Source organism: Macaca nemestrina, chromosome 7 (assembly GCF_043159975.1).
Source record: "Macaca nemestrina isolate mMacNem1 chromosome 7, mMacNem.hap1, whole genome shotgun sequence".
Lineage (NCBI taxonomy): Eukaryota > Metazoa > Chordata > Mammalia > Primates > Cercopithecidae > Macaca > Macaca nemestrina.
In genome coordinates, this window is record NC_092131.1 from 28,845,660 (window position 1) to 28,867,662 (window position 22,003).

Sequence of the window (22,003 nt, forward strand, 5' to 3'; positions counted from 1 at the left end):
CACAGGTATACATATTGTAGATGCTTCGTTAATTCTCACTCTGAATTAAAACAAAACCACTAAAATATTTGATATACCTTACATCTTTGCTACATTAACCTCTTTGACACAAATTCTGTAAGGTTTACAAAAATAAAAGTATCCAAAGGTTCTTCTGTTACATGTGTATGTGTGTGTTGTGGGGTGGGAGTGGTTGTCTACACACTCTAAACATTCAGAACATGTCCTTTTAAAAAAGAAAAGCTGCACACACGTCAAATTGAGGCAGAAAATAACAGTTTTGGATACCTCGAGCATTTCAATTTAGAAGCAGTGAGTTTCAGCAAGAATCAGAGCCCTCTAGTATTTCATTTAACTAGAATTCTGGAGATGGGGCACAGGAGCAGAGCTTAGCTGACAGAATTTTTTCTACAGCAGGGAAAAAAATGAACTTGGAATGAACTTGTTCTTAGCCACACACAACCAAGATTGTTTAAATTATAATCAATCAGGGAGACCATAACAGTTCATTCCATTGGAAATCATATAAAAAATATGATATTATATTATTAAGCTATTCTAGCCATTTTTAATGGTCACATTTTTTAATGGCTAGAATAATATGTACTGTCTGGATAATAGAAAAAGAGGGTCTAATATAAGAAAAAGAGGATCTAATATAAGTGATTATTTTAACTTAAAAATATCTTTAATTTTAAAAACAAAAAAAAAAAGCTAAGGCTATAAAGGAATAATAATCAAATATTATAAAGTTAAAAATGGAGCAAATTTCTTAAATGTTTGCCATTTCACCAATTATTTGACTACTATACTTTGACTACTATAATTGGCTGTGCCCATGTGCATGTAGCAGCTTATATTCTATTTTTAAAGTTGAGGCTAACCCTAAAATTACCAGTGCTGACACTTTAGTTCATGCATTTTTTTTTTTTGCCATTTACCACACCTATTTCAAGAGCCTCCTAATAGCTTTCTTGATTTTGCTCATTATTCCCCCAAATATTAATTGAATCTTCACTATATATCAGACATTGCACTAGGCTCTGTTTATGCAGCCACATGATGTCTGCTCTCAGAAAGGCTTATCATCTTCTCTCCACAAGGCTTACAATCTTCTCTCAACAAAGCTTACTATTTTCTCTCAACCTACTTCTCACACTCTGACAGGAGGAATCTTTCTAAGGCATAGCTTTGGGCATATCACACACTTGCTTAAAAACTCCCAGTGGTTCTCTTCCTGCAAATCCTATGTAGGTTCTATATAGAGACTGGGAATATAAAGATAAATAAGGCATTGTATCTACCCTATAGAACTCAGAGTTGGCAGTGAGCCAGAATAATTAACAAGTATGTGTAAGATCAGTGCTACAAAGGAGAAATATTAAGTGAAAGAAAGGAAAGACATTTAAAAAGCCGCTCTTTCTTTTTGAGAACTGACGCTGTTCTAAGAAATGTACAAGGAAAGTAATCACATAATCCTGGTTCAAATTAGAAAAAAAAGTCACACACAGGTAAACATGTATAAACACGTAAACACCACACAAATATTCAGTACAAGGCCCATTGAACATATGTAGATGAACAAGGTAAACCCAAATCAATCAAGTTTAGGGCACATTGGGGAAGAGAGTTTTCCCACAGGTGCATGGGTTTACGAACGTGAGTCCCAGACTTAAACGAAATGTTATGTGTGGAGACAAGTCCTAAAATGTCTGAATTGCCAGGGAGGTTTGAGATGTTTAAACATAAAGATGCATTTTAACATGAGGAAATATGAAGAAAGGCTCTCATCAGATAACTTCTACTGGGTAAGTACTAACTACCAACGTAGAAAATGAGATGTTATTGAATAGAAAAGAAAATGGTCACAATTTAGGGACAAAGCTCAGATGGCCACAAAAAACAACATACTGATGGCATTGCTAAAGTAAGAGGATACAGATTTGCAGGAAGTAATTGCTAAGTACATGACTTTTTCTAGCTGTAAGGCAGGGGCCAAGAAACCAAGCAGGGGAGTGTCTTTGGAATTTGGATGGTGGGTATCAGGTCATGAGGCAAGGGTTCCTGTGTATTAGTGGGAATACCATTTATATTCTAGACTAGAAACTCCCAACTGCCACATGGAGACTAGTGAAACATTTGAGATTACTGGCACAGAAAGTAGTGTCTGGAGGTTTAAGGTATGGGAGAACTGAAAACTTAGGAAACAGTACCAGCAATAGAAACTCCCGTTGCTATGTGGCCAGGCATTTAAGGAAATCAGGTTATTAGGAAAAAATATAACATGAAAATTTAAGTCACCAAGGACAATGCAAGGGATGGAGCAAGAAGAAGGCTACAAGTGTGGAGTATTTTTTACATACTGAAGTTCAACAGATGCTAATGATGAGGATGGGGCGACAGCACATAAAAAACATGTGACCTTAAAAGAAGAAACATCACTGAAGAATGAGTGTAGAATCAAGATCTGACTCCAGAAATTTAAAACATTAGGAAAAATACATCCTTCACTAAAGGAGACTTCAAGAGATGCTCTCTCAATGCAGCATGTCCAGATTTTAATTAAGGCATAGATGTTGAAGTTGTAAGGGAGTTTGTTCATGTTAGGAAAACATATACCATCAAACAACAGTGTGTCCCACTGTTGGTAATTATTTGTTCATCCCTGATCTGCTACTTATTTAGCATGAAATATTTGTCATCAGAAATTACAAACACTATTGGCCGGGCATGGTGGCTCACACCTGTAATCCCAGCACTTTGGGAGGCCAAGGCAGGCACATCACTTGAGTCCAAGAGTTTGAGACCCACCTGGGCAATATGGTGAAACCCATCTCTACCAAAAATGCAAAAGTAGCTGGGCATGGTGGCATGTGCCTGTAGTCCCGGCTACTTGGGAGGCTGAGGTGAGAGGATCACTTGAGACCAGGAGGTGGAGTTTGCAGTGAGCCAAGATCATGCAGCTGTATGATAAAGTAAGACGCTGTCTCAAAAAAAAAAAAGAAAGAAAGAAAAACGAAAGAAATTATCAACACTATTTATATAAACACCATGCAAAGGCTCAGAAGTAAATGAATCACATTTTTCTCAAATTAATAAATTAACTATAAAAGAAAAATCATTTCTGTGTGAGGACCCTTGGCAATGAGTTTAAATCTTTATTATCTAAATATTGTTAACTAAATTCTTAAGACATGTTTTTTCTCAGAAACACCTAAAGTATGAAAGTGAAAATTCCCTACATAATTATTCTCAGAAGTGCCAGTTTTTAAGATGGCTAAATTTTCTTCTCTGAATTCTCTCTCCACCAACACCCTTCTGGCATGTCAAGCAGTCACACTTATCATATTTCATTTCCTTCAATACTATCAGCTTTACAGGTTTCACAGAGCTCACAGGATTCTGCTCATTGGAATTGATTATCAAAATCACCATGATTAAGGTTTTGGTCGAATCCCCTAGTGTTTGGCAACTGAGCCCATCATGGAGCACCCCTGGGTAGCAGGGAGGGTGTGGAATAATATTCCTGAGACCTGGGATGTGGCTTCTTGTTCAAACTCCACCGGAGATTGATTTGCAGCCATCTCCCCATGGCAAGAAATAATTACTACATTACACCACTCTGATAATAAACCAGAAACCCCGTAGTTCTCTGGTCTCTTCTGTCAAGAAATTTGCTGTGAATAAGGATGAAAGTTTGGCTACAGGTCTTCCACTGCCTGGTCTCACATTTCATGTTAAAGCAGATCAGTATCAGACTCAAGCTGGCCTGGCCTTAGAGCTTCAGGCTCAAAGTGTTTTGAATTAGGGACCCGTGGCTGTGAAATTATCTACTATAAATATTCCATTGTAAAGACTAAACTAGGTAACATTTTATGGCTTTAAATGAGTAGATTTAAAAATAAGTTAATATCTACAAAATTAAGATTATATATTGAAAGTTCTGGTCATAAGAGAGGCTGCAAATATTGCAGCATTGTTCCCTTGGTCTTATAAGTGACAAGAGCCAAAGATTCACAGACCAGTAATTTTCTTCATTCTAGGCAAAAACCAAAATTAGGAGATAAGATTACTAAGGACACCAGAATGCCTCAGAATGTTCTTGGAAGGCTGCCTTAAAAATTCAGGATATATTGGGTACTGTGATGCATTCCTATAGTTCAAGTTACTTGGGAGGCTGAGGCAGAAGGATCGCTTGAGCCCAGAAGCTTGAGGCTGTAATACACTATGATTACAGCTGTGAATAGCCATGGAACTCCAGTCTTGGTGACAGAGCAAGACCCCAATTCTAAAATAAACAAATAAATAAAATTCAGGATATTTACCGTAAAGGTAGTAGGTTATCCAAAACCTACTTAGGTTTCTAATTAAATTATATGGACTTATCAAAAAACAACAGATGCTGGCAAGGTTGTGGAGAAATAGGAATGCGTTTACACTGTTGGTGGGAATGTAAATTGTGTAACCATTGTGGAAGACGGTGTGGCGATTCATCAAAGATCTAGAACCAGAAATACCGTTTGACCCAGCAATCCCACTACTGGGTATATACCCAAAGGAATATAAATCATTCTATTACAAAGATACATGCGTGCACATGTTCATTGCAGCACTATTCACATTAGCAAATACATGGAATCAACCCAAATGCCCATCAACAATAGACTGGATAAAGAAAATGTGACACAGGTACACCATGGAGTACTGTGTAGCCGTAAAAAGGAATGAGATCATGCCCTTTGCAGGGATATAGATGAAGCTGGATGCCATCATCCTCAGCAAACTAACACAGGAATAGAAAATCAAACACTGCATGTTCTCACTTATAAGTGGGAGGTGAACAAAGAGAACACATGGACACAGAGAGGGCAACACCACACACTGGGGCCTGTCAGGGGGTGGGATCAGAGGAGGGAAAGCATTAGGAAAAATAGCTAATGGATGCTGGGCTTAATACCTAGGTGATAGGCTGGTAAGTGCAGCAAACCACCGTAGTACATGTTTACCTATGTAACAAAACTGCACATCCTGCACATGTGACACAGAACTAAAAATTAAACATACATACACACATTTATAATTAGGAATATGTTTACATTTCAAATCAGAATATACAGAACATTTGTGCTATTTGAATAGTCTAATCCCAGTAACCATACGACCCACACACAACCTCTTCTACACAGTTAGCCTCTACTCTAGAGGAAACTATAGTCAGCACAAAGTAGGAAAATTGATTCTCTAGGAAACAGGGTGACTACACAACAAAAGTGATAATCTACTCAAAATCCTACTTGTTTTATTTATTGGTAGCATTTTTCTTTAGAGGTGGTTTTACGTTTCTAACATAAGCTCCTACCTGAAGCTTTATAAAAACTCTTTCCCAGGCCCAATACTCTGCTTTGCCTCCACTATTTATAATCTTTGTTAACAAAGCTGAGACTTTTGTGAGACTTCCATAGTGAGATCATCTTGTATTAATTGACAAATGCCACAGAAGTTAGAAAGAAAAGAAGCCAGGATTTGAATTGACCTTTTACTCTCAGGTCCACACTAATTCCCTTTAGATGCCAAGTCACAGTGTCTCTCAGCACTGAATATAAATGCAGTGGGATTTGGGATTAAGGCATGAGTATGGATTTAAGTGACCAAAGAAGACTTGGGAAAATAGGTGAGACTTGGTCTGAACTCCAAAGGTGTATAGATCCAGAGAAGAGAGGCTTCCAGGGAGAAAGAAGTACAGCTGCAAGGGCATGGAGCATAATGATGGCAGAATATGCTAGTGACAGCGAGAAACCTGACCTTATTAGAAGACAGAAAGCCATGAATATTCAAGAAAATGTGGTTCAAGGGACAGCTTTTGAAAAACAGATTCTGGAAGACCTTGAAAGCCAAGTGTAGGGTTTGGACTACATTGAGAAGAAGTCATTGAAGGTTCATGAGCAGAGGAGTAACAGGATAAGAATGGTATTTGGGGGAGATTGATCTGGAAGTAGTACATACGGTAGATTTCAGAAATACAAGCCAGAGACCAACAATGGAGAACTCAAAAACTGTCAAGGACTGTGAAGTCTTCTTCACTATCATGGCTTCAGTGGTTTCAAAGCAACTTACTCCTTCCTGGCTTCCTCTTGTTCTGCAGAATCCACCACCAAAAGATTCTATGTGACAAGAGATGCAGCTTCAGGAAATATAGCCACAGTCAAATATTACCTAGGAAACCAAATATAACTAAATGCAAGATGTTACCCCACACTGAGAAATAGCTGTGAAATTTGGTTATAGCTGTGTTTATTGTTCATTAAACTTTATATAATGGGAAAATATGCTAAAGTAATCCAAATGCAAATTAAATAAGTTGGATGTTGAGAATACACGTTCTGTGTTGTAGGAACTAGAATAAAGTCTCTAACAGTACTGAGAGTTTGTTTCACTAAATTTTCTTATTTTAATGTATTATTTTTGATTTGCCCTGTTCTCAGGAATTTTCATGAGTCGGGGACAATCAGATTGTGTCCACAACATGTATGTTGAGCTGCAGGTCCTTTTCTAAAGCTCGCCTCCCGCAACCTCCACCAGCAGCAGGGCACTGATGTGAGCTCTAACCAGATGAGACACTTCAGTGCCAGTATGAGGGAATCACATGAAAATTTCAGTTAGGGAGAGGAGAAAGAACACTTACTCTTAAGGACAGATAAAATCCAGATGACCCCTCCCTGCCTAAATCCCTTTTTAGAGAAACAAAATCATACCCCAAATGTCGAGAATGTAGGTGGAATAAAGGGGCTTTCTGCCAAACATCCGTAAAGGCAGACAGACACCTGATCTGTGGCCCAGGTAGACACATTTTACCTTTACAGAAATTACAGAAATACAAGTCTTGCCAATGAACTAAGATGCAACCAAAAGCTCTAACTCCATAAGACATAGAAACACAGGTATTTGGATAGAAAAAATCATCTCACAACAATTGGGAAAAATCCTAAAGAAAATTTATATTTCTTTATATTACGTATGTATGCACATTCATGCATTTGATTTCACTCATGTAAGAATATCTGAGTAAAATTGCAGTTTTACATTTAGTAGAGGGCTGATTTCAAAGAGCATGTAGTGAATTTACCGGGAAATAATGTCTGAAGTTAGATGCTATTGTTTTCTACCAACGCTCCTCAGAGTTGTTACAGTTTACAAGGTTTGACTGAATCCTCCTGCAGGGAAATACAAATTTTGCAATCCGGGGTGTGAAAAAAATCAAGGAAATTTTGTGTTTTACATTTTCAGTATATAACGTATCCAGCTTCTTCAATTATATAGTTCTGATGTTGGTCAACATAAAACTGTGGGATTTGACGACTGACGATAAAGTTCTACTGTCTCACTCGATCTCTAGAGTACAAGACTGTTACAAGAAATCTCATCTTGTGAAATAAACCACAACATCAGTTTGGAAGTGAGTGCCACAGAAGAAACTGGGACCAAGAGGCTCTTTTTCCTTATTATGTTATAGCGGTCTTTTCCCTCCAACCACGATCCACTGTAAAACCATTTCCCTTTTATATAGATGTATGTATGAATGACTGTTCAGAAACAGCAAGCCTTTCTTTGAGAAAGGAGAAGGGCAAGAGTGAAAAGAAATGGAAACATCTTGACATTTTCATTTTTTATCTGAAGAAGGAAATTGCATATTGGGATACTTATTATAATTCCCATATGCCTAAAAGCATTTCTTCTGGCAAGAGAACACCCAGTCCTAGTAAAACTGTTAGTGTTCTTTTCATGAAAGGAACGCTAAGATCTTTGCACAACTCAGATGCTGAAAATATGCAAGACTCAGTCATTCAACCAACAAATACATTTTGAATGTCTGTTATGTGCGTGATACCATGCATATTCTGAAACAAGGTCATATTAACAATTGATGAAATTAAGCATGTTTTTTCCTACTGCCTTACCCTTTTATGTGTTTTCCACATTTTCAACAGTGAGCTTTTATAATTTCCATATCCAAAAAAAAAACTCAGATAAATCAAAGGTACCAATAATGCAAGGTTCCTTCATTTCTTCTGTAGGCATGTAGCAAAATCATAAGTACAGACCACTGCCTGGTGATCAAAATAAGGACAGTCAATGGCCAAAACACTACAAGGTATAGAAGCACCTCCTCTTTTCTGAAGTCTACAGATTCTTTGTTTGAAAACATTTGTTAATATCACTTGGCAAAGGGACATGAATCAGTGGCAAAGATCCACAAGAAAAGGGTAGGTTGAGAAAATAAACAATAATTCTAAGTAAAGAAAATAATAAGAATCACTGGCTTTTCAAGCCAAATCAATGCCTGAAACCCCTGAGCTTAATCAAGTGTTTTCAGAGGGAGTGGAAGTAAAAAGTAATACACACCTGTAATCCCAGCACTTTGGGAGGCAGAGGTGGGTGGATCACTTCAGGACAGGAGTTCAAGACCAGCCTGGCCAACATGGTGAAATCCCATCTCTATTGGAAAAAAAAAATAATTGGGCGTGTAGCTGGTGCCTGTAATCTCAGCTATTCAGGAGGCTGAGGCAGGAGAATTGCTTGAACCTGGGAGGCGGATGTTGCAGTGAGTCGAGATGGCACCACTGCACTCCAGTCTGGGTGACAGAGCAAGACTCCTTCTCAACAACAACAACAGCAACAACAAAAATTAATGTAGACCTCCTAACAGCAGAAACACTCAAATTAAGAAATGCTTGATAGAGATATATTTGCAAGTCTTTAACTAGCTTTGCGCAGCTTCTTGCAACCTTGCAACATTTTCTTTGGCCAAGAAGGTTATTTGACTACAGAGAGACTATCATTGGAGTTGAAGGCTTTTCCCTAAAATAAACGAATAAATAAAACCATTGTAGAATAATTTCATACTGCCAGGTCACTCTGGGACTGATGTAAAGCCTCAGAAAACCCTTAGAATTTGCAGCTTGTTATGTCTTCCCCCGCTACCTTCACCCTAATCTCACAGTGCAAAGGTGAAGTCAGGTAAAAAAGAAATGGCATCAATTTTCAACCTAAATGGAATAACAAAGACTGGAACTACATCTGACCTGATACAACCAGGAAAATGGCAACACGTGAAACAATGGCTCCTAAGACACCAGGCATCAGGCAAAGAAAGGCAGTGGTTTCTGAAATAGAGAAGATAAACTAAGTGAGATTTAAGACTGCCCCAGCTTACTGCCTGGAGAGAATTTCTGCACCACGGAGCAGGCAGAAAGATTCCAGCTGGAATCCAGCCAACTCCTGCAGTTATATAGATGGAGCTGAGACTCAGGAGAGACTCTTAGCTGGCTAGAATGCAGAGCTGACATGGAGCTGGAGAAAACAGACCTAAAAGATCACATATTGTATGATTCCATTTATATATATTCCAGAAGAGACAAAAATAACAAATGCTGATACAAATTCAAACAGTGATGACCTTAAAGAGAAGAACTAACTGGAAGGGGAACAAGAAAAGTTTCTAAGATGAAACTATCCTTTATCTTAACTGGGGTGTTGGTTACTTGGCTATAAGCATTTGTGATAAAGCATGTAAGATCTATGCATTTTGCTGGATGTAAATTTTGCCACCTTCAAAAAATGACCTCTTCCTTCCCTAAAAAGAAAGTAAAGGAGAAAAATAAATGAAGAGAACAAAATTATATTTATTATTTCTATTTTACAAGACAAGGTACAGTAATTCAGATCTTTCTTGTGCCTTTAGATGTGGAAATAACTAAAGGAAATTATGTCCATATTGAAAAATATATTGAAATTGCACCTGCATGTGACTAACATGGTAATATAAAAATTGTCTTCTGTGAACCAATAGGCTCTAAGTGGATTATTGCCATCACCATGAGTAAGTAACTAGCCAAGGACGCCAGAAATGAATGGGCTATAATTAAACACAGTAATAAAAATGGTCTGCAAATACAGCATGTGGAAGATGGCTGAAATGAAATTATTGAGGCCACAAACTCCAACAGCTTACGATAATCCATGATAAGCTATACGCCTTTGAATTATGGAGACTATTTTTTCTTGAACCATAGGACCAAGTGTCTACTGGGGTTTGTAGAAACCAATGTGTCACCTATGAGTTCCAGCTTATTTTCAGGGAGAGCTGTGAAAAACAGAGCTGCACGCAGTCCTGGCTCTTGCTGAATCGGTTTAGTATTGCACACATATTAATATGAGCCCTGGCATAGCTTGAGGATATTCCAAATCATCCCTTCTTAATACTGATGGAACTTAAAAGCAAGTGTGATTCCCATGGGCAACAAGCTACAACCCACATCTATATAACTGTTCCTAAGAGTACCACTCGCTTCATTCTGCTCTTAGAAGACCCTGGGTTTCCCTGCTATCTTCTGACTTCCCTTTGGCTCTGTGGAATATCTGTGGGCCCAAGAATAAAAACAGATGCAGAGAAATAACCTTTGGTGCTGCCACTCCTGATGTTTCTTTTGCATCTGTCTCGCCTTCTGGGTCCTGGCTATCATGGAGCTATGCTGCCCCTCTCAGCCTCACTGACTTCTCGGGACTCAGCCTCCTGCCTGCTTAGATGTACCAAACCTGCAAAATGGCACTTATTTGATGGAGATTCTGATCTTGTTCCCTGAGCAAATCAGTCCTACTTTAAATGCCCTCATTTAAAGTGAATAAAATAAAATAGCATTCCTTCCGAAAGAACAACACAAATACTAGAAATTACAGTATAATTGATGCTAACAAGAGTCGTTAAGCTCTGTGGCTAACGTGAATCTAAATCCCTATGAATTCAGATGAATTTTCATCAAGAAACTTTCCCTGAGGCATTAAGAAGACACTGGCAGTCAAGAGCCCAGACTTTGCAGTCAGACTAACATAACTCTGAATCTTTGTTCCCCAACCTAATAGTTTTGTCACCTTGAGCAAATCACTTGACTTTGCTGTCTCAGTTCTCTCATCTATGAAACTGGTATCACAATAGTATCTACTTTTAGGGTTGCTGTGGGGTTTCAATGACCATGAATTCAGCACATTGGGGCATACTCTTAAGTGGTTAAAAAAAAGGTAATTGTGTATGAAAGAGGTATTCAAGGTACAAAAAAAATGAAACCGAATATAAATTAATAAAAATTATTCAAAATGTACAGCAAAAGTTAGGGGGAAAAATCATATGTCTTTTCAATGTTACATAAGGACACTGTTTAACAGGCCCACCCAAGAAACATTTAGCTCTATGGGAGAAGTACCTGTGTCTGGCACTGACACTTATTGTTAGTGGGGGCCCAGAATACAGAAGATGCCCTCCGAACTTGTAGGTTTTTGTTCAGCACAGATGTTCAGTAGAAAAGATAACACCAAAGGTTAAGATATTTTTGCTTTGTAGGACATTTACCACTTTTAAATCTATCCTAAATTTGTATTTTAATATTCTTAAGGCCTATAAATATCCAGTTCTTCAAATAGTCTTTTGTCATCTTATTGTTTACACTGTTAACCATCTTGTTTCTCTCGTTATGGAGTTAAATAAATTTGACACACATTCACTCTATATTTGCATAAGTGTTTTGTTCTTAAGTTTAAAATAATTATATTTGTATGAGTCATCTTTTTACTTTTTGAAAGTAATATCGAAGAGTAGCCAACAGTTCTGTAGAGCCATTATGTGCCATATCTCCTAAACTTCACCACTACATATTCAATTTATTATTATTCTATTTATGTTTGTCAAATTTATTCTTACAAGATAGGACCTGCAAAATATCTGCATTTTGGAAGCACAGTAATTATCATGTCCAAGGTAACATAGATATTAAGGGAAGGAGTCAAGATTTGAAGACAGGCCACCCCGTTACACATTAGAGGTCTCGTCCACCGTGCTATATGACATATGTTGGAATTGAAATAAAGCAAACACATAAAAATCAGAAGATCTAGGTCAATAGAGAATGAAAATATAAACAGTTGGGAGTATGGGGCAAGATACTCTAATTCTATAATGGCTAAAGATATTTTAATTCTAAATGGCCTCATCTGAGTGTTAAGAAGGCACACCCAAAATGTTCTGAATTCCACAATATGATACAATTAATCATCCAGAACACAATTTCCCTTTTCCAGTTCTGTGTTTTTATGCAATGTGATTGTCTGTGAAGACTTGCCCACATGGAATTAAGCATCCTAGTCTAACAGTACAGATGTTAAACTGTGATTTCTAATATGACTAAGTGGCAGCAAATCGAATAAGAATGTGAACTTTTATGTCAGAAAAACCTGGGACCAAATCCTCGATCAGCTATATTCTAATGGTGTGATCTCACTTTTGTCATAATTAAAATCAGGAATATCATACTATAATATTTTCTTAAAAATTTGGGGATGATTAAAAGGATGATATCCTTATAAAGGTCCTAGTAGAGTGTCAGGACCATGATAAGGACTTAACAGCTGTCAAATATTATAATTATTACAATAAAATCTACCACATCTATTTACCAAATACCTATTACACTCCTTATGCTATACCAAGGTTTCAGGAAACTAAGTGAACAATTCAACTTCACAGATAGATTCAGGACTGGCATTTAAAGCAGTTTGATTCTAGAGCCAATTAAATTAATGACTAAGCTCTGATTTCTTTTATCATTTAATAAGTTATACACATTACAAATCAGCCTTTTAAAAATTGGATTCTTTATAAATAAATTTTCAAGATCAATCTCTACCAATGACTCAATGAAATAAATCAAGATTTGAGCCCTGTGAGGCCTACATTTAGGACCCAGCAATGATTTCAACATAATGTTAACAGTGGCTGCAGCATATTTCTCCCTGCTTGCCTGCTGGACGCTACCTTTCCTTTGCAGCCCTCTTCCATGTCATGTTTGCTTTGAACATACTTACAAATTTTTTAAGGCGGCCAGGTGCAGTGGCTCACGCCTGTAATCCCAGCACTTTGGGAGGCTGAGGCAGGCAGATCAGGAGGTCAGGAGTTCGAGACCAGCCTGGCTAACAAGATGAAACCCCGTCTCTACTAAATATACAAAAATTAGCTGGACGTGGTGGGTGGTGCACACCTGTCATCCCAGCTACTCAGGAGACTGAGGCAAGAGAATCACTTGAACCCAAGAGGCGGAGGTTGCAGTGAGCCGAGAGTGCACCACTGCACTCCAGCCTGGGCAACAGAGAGAGACTGTCTCAAAAAAAAAATTTTTTTTTCAAGGCTCACTTTCAATTTGAAAACTGTCCTAAAAGCAGCTGCTCTTCATAGAGTCTCAACCCTGGGGTAGTTGCCATTACTCCACCTTATGACTCCTTACTATACACCGTTCACTTTTCTACTGAAGCATCTTCGTATGCATCTTTCCCCATTAGACTAGAAGGTATTTGAGAACAAACAAAACTCTCTTATTCATGATGATATCTGCAAATAAGAAATGTTTGGTGAGTGAATCCATCAATAAATGATAAAGTGCATTCTGAGCAACAAACAATAATGTTTTACAAGTGAGCTTCTCACACATGGCCTATTCGCTGAGCAGGCAGAGTCTGAAAACAAAGGCGGGGAATGAACACATAACCAAAAAACATGGATGTACTATACTCTGATCTCCTTAAGAATTAATGCTCTACCAATAGGTCTGGAACAACAGAGGTTCATAACAACACAAGTTCTTAACATCATGTCTGTGTACCTATACGGACCCAAGAGACAGAATTAGTAAACACATGTCTGTCCCCTTCTTTGCACACTAAGTAATGCATACATTGCTGATTGTTTCTGAAGCTTGAATGGGAAATGTGTTTTTAACAGATTTAATCAATACACCAACCTACATTAAAAAATAAACCCACACAATAAATAAAAAGCAAAAGGCCAATCAATAGCCAACAGTGCAGCTTAACAGCCTCTCCTGTAGAAAACTGTCTGAAAAAGGCGCTTTACACTCCACTATCGGCACGATCCACAGCTGCTTGCTATTGATTTGTTGCAAGCAAAGAACATCTATTATCACATGCCAGTGTGAACCTAGCAATTTCTCCAACAGGCAGTCTGCAATGTGTGACTAGCAATGTAGCACAGGGTGGCCGGCTCCTAAGAGTGGGCTGAGGACCCATGTTCATTCCCTTTACTTCACCCCACAAAGCCATGATGAGCACCCACTTCCTAAACTCAGGTGTGTTAAGGACTCATGTGCTGAAGACTGTCCTATATGTGCTTCTACAGGGCACAAGAAGCAATAACGAGACCCCCAAATTACATGACACTCAAAACAGTTGTCATGTACATGGTAAAAGGCAACAATGCTGTTAAGGATAGGTATGAAAAGTTTAAAACTGCTATTTTCACAAAGTCCATAAAAATGACAACCCTTTTGTACATGTGTGGGTGCATTCAGGAGGGTTCTATTCTACACAACATTTTTCGATGTTATGAAGGAAAGAAAAACTCAACGGCAGGCTGACAATGACAGTGATATTACCACAAAATATGGGAAGGAGATTCTGGATTTGCCTGGTGCTGCCATGGCTACAACATGCTAGAATTTCCCAGGTTCTCAGTCCTGATTTAAAATACTAATAAGAACCCAATATCAAAAAAGAATATTCCTATAAGAACCTTGGTAAGGTTCCATTTCCTCTGTTGTTCTTAAAATGTAGTCCAAGACAGCTTTTATTAAGTTGATTTTTAGGTGGTGCTCACCCTCTGAATAGCCAACTCCCTCAATTTTAAATGTTTCACAAGAACTGAAGATGATCTTGGAAAATGTTACTTACGTGTTCTTCCACAGATCATACTGATTTCTACATTAACTCAAAATTTCTTCTGGGATGATTAGATTGTAGAATCAAAACAGCCCTAAAAGTCAACCCCAAAGAAACTCCCCATGACTTTACCATTACGTAACACTGTGGAAGGTCATATCTAAAACTACGTAAGAAAATTAGCAAATCAATTACACTTGGGTTTCCAAACAGAGGATTTTTGTTTCCTAACCCCATACAAGGGAATCACGCTTATACAAGACAATCAGCTCTAAAGAATATCAGCTTTGCACAGCTATGTTTATAAGAGTGAAACTGAAATTCACCCCACTGCCTCCATCAACACACCAGGGTCACACAAAGAATAAAGAAATACAGTGGAAAACATCCAGGCTTGGCCTACTCACACTAAATGAGACTAAGTTTTAAAATGTACACTCTACTCACAGAGGCAACATCTATGTAACAGCACATTAAAATTGTCAGGCAAACGTATTTGGTAAATAGGCAAGAAAAACACAAAGGTCATAAAAGAACCAATGCTACGAAAAAGCAACACCCTAAAATGTAGACATTTTTAGAGCCTTACAAGTCATGCCTAGATATGATTAATGTTTTTACACATGATGAAATAAGTACCTTTTTTTGGAAAATATAAGACCTAGCTATTTCCCTGTTGAGTAAGTTTCAGTTTTTGGATACACAGTAATAAACTGAAGTGTTTTCATGTTCATTAATTGAGGATCAATCTGTTGCCCTGAGAAACAGCTCCTGGAAAATGAGATATCCATAACCTTTCTTTTTCCCCACAAAATGCTTTTTGCAATTAAATTTGATCTCTAACCTATTTGCATGGTCCTATGATAGCATTTAAATGAATACAATTTATTTGAGCTATATGCAACATTCTATAGAATATTCTCTTTGCAGGAATTAATTAGGTAAAGGACAGGTTTCCTTGATGGCACTCGACTTTTAATGCCGTGACCCATTTCTGTTATTTAGGTCAAAGGCAGGCCACTTGTGGCAGGCATGTTACCAAAGCAATTGTTAATGACCTCTGTGCTCTTCCATATGTGACCCATTTTCTGATTTTCTTTATATTCCTTCTCGTCATTATTCTTCCTCCTCCATGAACTTATATCTTCTTTCTTTGCAATTTCCCCCACTGCTCTTTGCTGATGATAAGCATGAGCCTATTCAAGTCTGCTGGTGACAGTGAAGGTTGATACTTGAATCCTGATACAGGATACACCACCAAAAATTTATCAACAAAGGTAAGCACATAGAATATCATACAGGGAACTTCATTTTGAAGATGTTTGTGAGATGAAATAGCCAATTATAATTCTAAGGGTCAAGACTGATATAGAAAATAATGGCCTATGATATAGTGAGACTGCTTATTCTAGGTAGAACAAACTGGCTTTGATGCTAGTTCCAAAAGAGAAGGTCTTCCAGATACCTTGAATACCAATTATTGGAAACAGAAACGTCCAATGTAATCATTTTAAGCAATCTACCATTCTGCTATATTTGGTTGGATTTCATTAAAAGCTTATATTCAAACTTCACAGTCACATCCTTTATGTCTTAACTTTATATATTTATCACACTCCACAATTAAGATGTGTACTTCCCTGTAATTCCAGCACTTTGAGAGGCCAAGGAGGGCAGATCACGAGGTCAGTAGTTCAAGACCAGCCTGGCCAACATGGTGAAACCCCGTCTCTACTAAAAAATACCAAAAAAAATTAGCAGAGCATAGTGGTGGGCACCTGTAATCTCAGCTACTTGGGAGGCTGAGATGGGAGAATCGCTTGAACCTGGGCGGTGGAGGTTGCAGTGAGCCGAGATTGCGACACTGCACTCCAGCCCGGGCAACAGCAGAGAGGCAACAGCAGAGTAAGACTCCATCTCAAAAAAAAAAAAAAAAAGATGTGTACTTCATCATTTGCATATATCTATCCAGTCACAGAAGCCGTGGTCCAATCTCCAGGTGGGGGACTAGGCAAGTAGCTCCTGTTAGAGATGCAGGTTCCCAAGTCTGCTACAATGAAAAGATTTAGCTGCATTGTTAAAGAACAAAATTCAAAATGTATTGCCCTAAACCTAGATTTACTAGAAATATTTCTGAACTATGATAAACTGTTGCCACAAAGGAAAGCTGACATTTTCCCAATGTAAGTTCTAGTGCTTCATTATATCCCAACAAATTCCCCAAGTGGGACAATGTAATATTCCACATCCCAGACTGAGACATAATCTGCTCTTGATAAAACCAGAAACAGTCACAGAATGCTAGAAAGAATCCTTCCTGTGTTTTACCAGAAAATAATGCCTGGTATTGGGTGACAGACAGGAACTTGTCAAAGATAGAAAAAGACACACCTACCTTCTGAAGATTGTGCAAGTTCACCATGTTAGGATAACTTACCTTTATACCTGTTCTGTGTGGAGAGTCTCTTCATGACCATTTTCAACCCAGAGTGGGATGTATGTGTGACAAGAAATAAACTTGTGAGAATAAAGAAGCATTATGCCACCATTTAGAGAAAAAAAGCCTTCCTAGTGAGTGCTATACAGACAAATTGGAGGAAAAAGAAAGACCATGTCATATAATTCCTCAGGTTTATAACTACCTGTTTCAGAGTGAAACAGTATTTCCACATCATAAGTATGGCAACGTGACTTTCAATAATACCAAAATACTTGGTAAGAGCAATCTTATGCCAAAACTTTCTCCAGACATTGTATCCTTCGCATGACAGATACAGAGGCATATGCTTATGTAATTAGATGAATGTGTATTACATAATTTTCTCTCTATATTGCCAACTTCTCCACTTGTTTCTCCTCAGTGTACCTCAAGAGAATGAAAGAGCATATGGGACCAAAACTACTAAGAAAAATGGGAAAAAGAACAACAACAGACAGCTGCACACGGATAATAAACTGAGAAATAAAGAATCAAGAAAACCACATAGATCTGGGGGGCATAGCATTATAACTGGTGTCTGTTCCCATGTGGCCACGCCATAATGTGACTTTACTATTTTTTCAGATAATGTCATACATCATTTTTCTAAAACCAAGAGGTCAAATGAGTCTGGATTATAAAACCAAGGCTGCATTTAGAAAGTCAGAAGGTTAGTAGGACCCACTAAGTCAGGGATTTTCAACAAATCACTTAGACGTAGTCATTCAGAAATTTCAAGTGTATGCTCACCTTTACTATGGCCACATCAAGAAAACAACATGAGAAAGAAGCGGAGACACAGGTTATAGATGCCCACCGCATTGAAGCGTCTTTCCAGTGCTAGAAGCACCTTCATGAAGTCAGAACTAAACCCAAGAACCAGAAGCAGCACTAGTGGACACAATTAACAATCACAAGACTCTCTTCCAATAAAAACCAAATATACTATATATACATATATATATACACACACACACACTCACAAAATAGAAAATACATACATACATGTATATACACACACATATATATACACACACAAACATGCAGAATAGCTATGAGTATATAAACCAGATACTAATAAATTTAGTCAGAGAGAATTTCTGCCCTATACCTGAAAGATACCCAAGAATGCTTTAAACTTTGCTAATTGTAAAAAGTAAACTCTTGAATATCTTTGTCATTTGGAAGGCCTAAGAAATTCAGATAACTCAAACCTTTTGAGAAAACAGCTATACCCTTTAAATAACCTCAACATTCTAGGCAATGCAAAAGGGGAGAGTCTCAAAATTATTACCAATTTGGAGTTAAATTCAATAAGATAAGGTGATTTAATTCATGAAGACCTGAAGCCCTTACAACAAAAATATTGCCTGAATTGGTTTTGCTGCTGTGGTTATTGTTTGTCAGTCGCTATTCTAATCTAAAGAAAAAAACACAGGGAGTAAGCAAGTGGGAGAACATTTAGTGTTGTTAAGCAAGACACATCTCTTCACTCGTCTCATAAGAACACTAGTCATTTATTTCCCAAGTTCCTGGAGGAGAGAATTACTTATGAATCTTTCAGAAGAATCATTCTTTTATGCATTGTCCCTTAAGATTCTCCAAATCTCCGAACACCTTGACAAAGTTCCAGTATGAAAGGCTGTTGTACTTACGATCATTGCACTGGTTTCCGGAATATGAGGTCATAGAACAATCACAGGTGAAGCCCTCCCATTGTTGCATGCAGACCCCCTGGTTGGCACATGAATCTTCCTGGCAGGTGGTACTGGGTCCTAGTGATGCACAAGAAGAGGGGGAAAAAAGAAAAAGGAGAGACAGAAGAAATGTTAAAAATTAGATTCAAAGAAATCACCTGAATTTACCATTCTCATGCCCCCAAACATTTGAAGACACAGCACCAAAATTGTCAACTCAGTCTCATGCAACAAAAACTCAGTATATACAAAAGATGACGGAAATACACACTTAGCCACAAACTATCAACAGTTACACACAGAAGGGAGAAGGCTGAACACACTGTTCTCCTTTGGGTTGACTTTGCAAAATAGCTTCATCTCTACCTTTCAACTAGAAAGATACCTCATTTGGATTATAGTCTTTTTAATGTAGAATGCTAACACAGAAAAAAAAATTCATTCCCATGATTCTTGTAAATTAAGGCACAGTGTTTTTTTAATCCTGAAACCAAAAGTCCCTATGTCTACCTTGTGACATAAAAAAGATGTTTAATGATATTGATAATGATGAAGAGAAGGAGAAGAAGGAGGATTTAGCAGCCAGCATGTGTTGATGTTTTGTAGGAGGGGAGTACTGGGTACTAAACAATGTATTTACATTATCTCACTGAGCTTTCTAGGTACTCTAAGAGTTAAGTAATTATGATTACCTCCAATTTACAGATTTTTAAAAACTGAGCTCAGGAAGGCACGGTAATTTACTCAAGGTCACATATTAATTGAAGGATGCTGATGTCCAACTTAGGTAAACTAACTCTAAAACCCATGCTGTCAACTATACCAGTGATTCTCAACGTGTAGTTCTCAGATGACCACCAACTGGGAATGTGTCAGGAATGCAAACACTTGGAGCTCACCCCAGACCCACTGAATTAGAAACTTTTGCAGGGAGGCATACATCTGTTTTTATAAGCTTCTGGAACATTCGAATGCAGTCTGAAGTTTGAGAGCCATTACACTACAGCACACTGCTGCTCCAGGTATTCTAAAAATGGATTCTTTTGTTGTTGTTGTCAAGACACTCTCACTCTGTCGCCAGGCTGGAGTGCAGTGGCACCATCTCGGCTCATTGCAATCTCCGCCTCCTGGCTTCAAGCTATTCTCCTGCCTCAGCCTCCCGAGTAGCTGGGATTACAGGCATACACCACTACACTCAGCTAATTTTTTTTATTTTTAGTAGAGACAGGGTTTCACCATGTTGGCCAGGATGGTCTCAATCTCCTGACCTCGTGATCTGCCTGCCTCAGTCTCCCAAAGTCCTGGGATTACAGGATTGAACCACTGCTCCTGGTTAAAAACAAATTCTCTTAAATGGAGTGTGCGTGCGCTGGAGCATGCAAAAGAGAATCATTTGTGCTATAGAAAGAAAATATTAGAAATTGTGTTTCTTTTAATTCTAAATTATTTCTATTTCTGTGTGTCTTTCATATGTTAATATATAAGAATAATAGTACATGTATATAACTTATAAATAAGTTTACTTATTTTGAAGGTATTCTCAAAATCTTTCACTGATATGAGGGGGGCATTAAAATTTTTTTGATGATCTGTCTCTTACAGATTGCCATTAAACTCTCTCTTTTGGTCAGACTGGCACTTCTCTCCAAACATTCTCTCTCTTTTCTGATATAGTCTGCCTTAACTTTGGGATTAAAGATAAATCTATACCTTTAGGAGTATCTGGACTCACAGGAAATATCTTAATATTCAGGATAACTCCATGAATTTCCCAGAGAATCTCAGCAAAGGAGATTGACTCACCAAATACATGTCTCACCAAATATATGTCAGGAACTAATGCATAAAAGCACATCACAGAGAAAAACATAAAACCATTGCAATAACAGCATATTTCACAGTTTCTAACCTAAGCCTCACAAAAGCAAGAATATTGAAATGAAAGAACACAGGGTCCTAAAGATGCATGTTCAAAAGAGATGCACGACTACAAAGGGTTCGTCTTCTGGGTGGCAAGGCGTTTTGCATTTATTCATGAAGGGTGGAAGCAGAGCAGGCCATCACTCATAATACAATGCTATGAGGACATGACATAAGAAAGTTCAAAACAATTACTAACGCTGGGGTTACCGCACTGCTGCTGGGTTTCTGCAGCTCCTATTGGCCATGTGGTTGCCCCATGTAGAGATGAAAGGAGGTACGTGGTCATGTTCTCAGTGGGTCTTAAACTTGAGCATTGTGTTATACAAGTTTCATTAACAATGGTAAATCAGGACAGCTTCTTTCAAAGGATAAAAGCTTCTGAGAAGTCCACAGGGGCTCCCTGGCCAAACAACTCTCACCATACAATTGGCTAGTAATTCAATTGTACTCAATAATCAGAAACACATGGAAGGTTTTACTGTCAATGGCAGTAGAACAGCAAAAACTCTGGGAAAACACAATAATTCTTTGAATGTTGATTGAATCTAAAGATGAAGCCTTTTCCATGTCTTTTGCCTTCCCTCTAACTGCCAAATTTTAACCATTTTCTAAGGACCAGCCTGAATGCCTTCTTCAAATGAAACATTAGTCAATAACTTCAAACAATAATTCTCCCACTTTTGTGTGGCCATAGCAATTTTTATCTGCATCATTAATTTTTGTATATAATATTCAGTTTAGCACTTTATTACACATTGCACTGTCTTCTCCTCATATGATCCTCTAATTGCTTTATGTTTTTACTATTTTATCATCAAAAGTTTGAAAGCTGCTTGCTATTAGAAATCAGGTAATATTCTCTGGTTAGGTCCTTGTGGCACTAAGTCTATTGTGCAGGTGCAGAAACGGTGTATCAGTAAATGTTGGGGTGACCTGAATTGTAACCACCCTTGATTTGCTGTACCATGATTCCAAAACCTGAATGTAGGAGCATGTCTCCAGTCTGCAAAGTGAGCAATCTTTTCCGTTTGTCAAAAGTTCATCAGGTACCAAATACAGGGCGGGGATTATAGGTTATTTATTAATTCCACTGAATTTGCTTCACTTGCATTAAGGGGCAAAGGCCATGTAG

General features: G+C 37.9%; 1 protein-coding gene across 15 annotated transcripts in view; it reads right to left on the reverse strand.

Annotated features, from left to right (window-relative positions):
• The window catches only part of LOC105495829 (neurexin 3), a 1,710,602-nt gene that overhangs the window by 846,039 nt on the left and 842,560 nt on the right, over nucleotides 1–22,003 (reverse strand). For all 15 annotated transcript variants that reach the window (XM_024797315.2, XM_024797314.2, XM_024797313.2 and 12 more), the window contains one exon: nucleotides 18,907–19,026. In XM_024797315.2, the coding sequence (XP_024653083.1) occupies nucleotides 18,907–19,026 (120 nt within the window). The remainder of the gene's footprint in view (nucleotides 1–18,906; nucleotides 19,027–22,003) is intronic.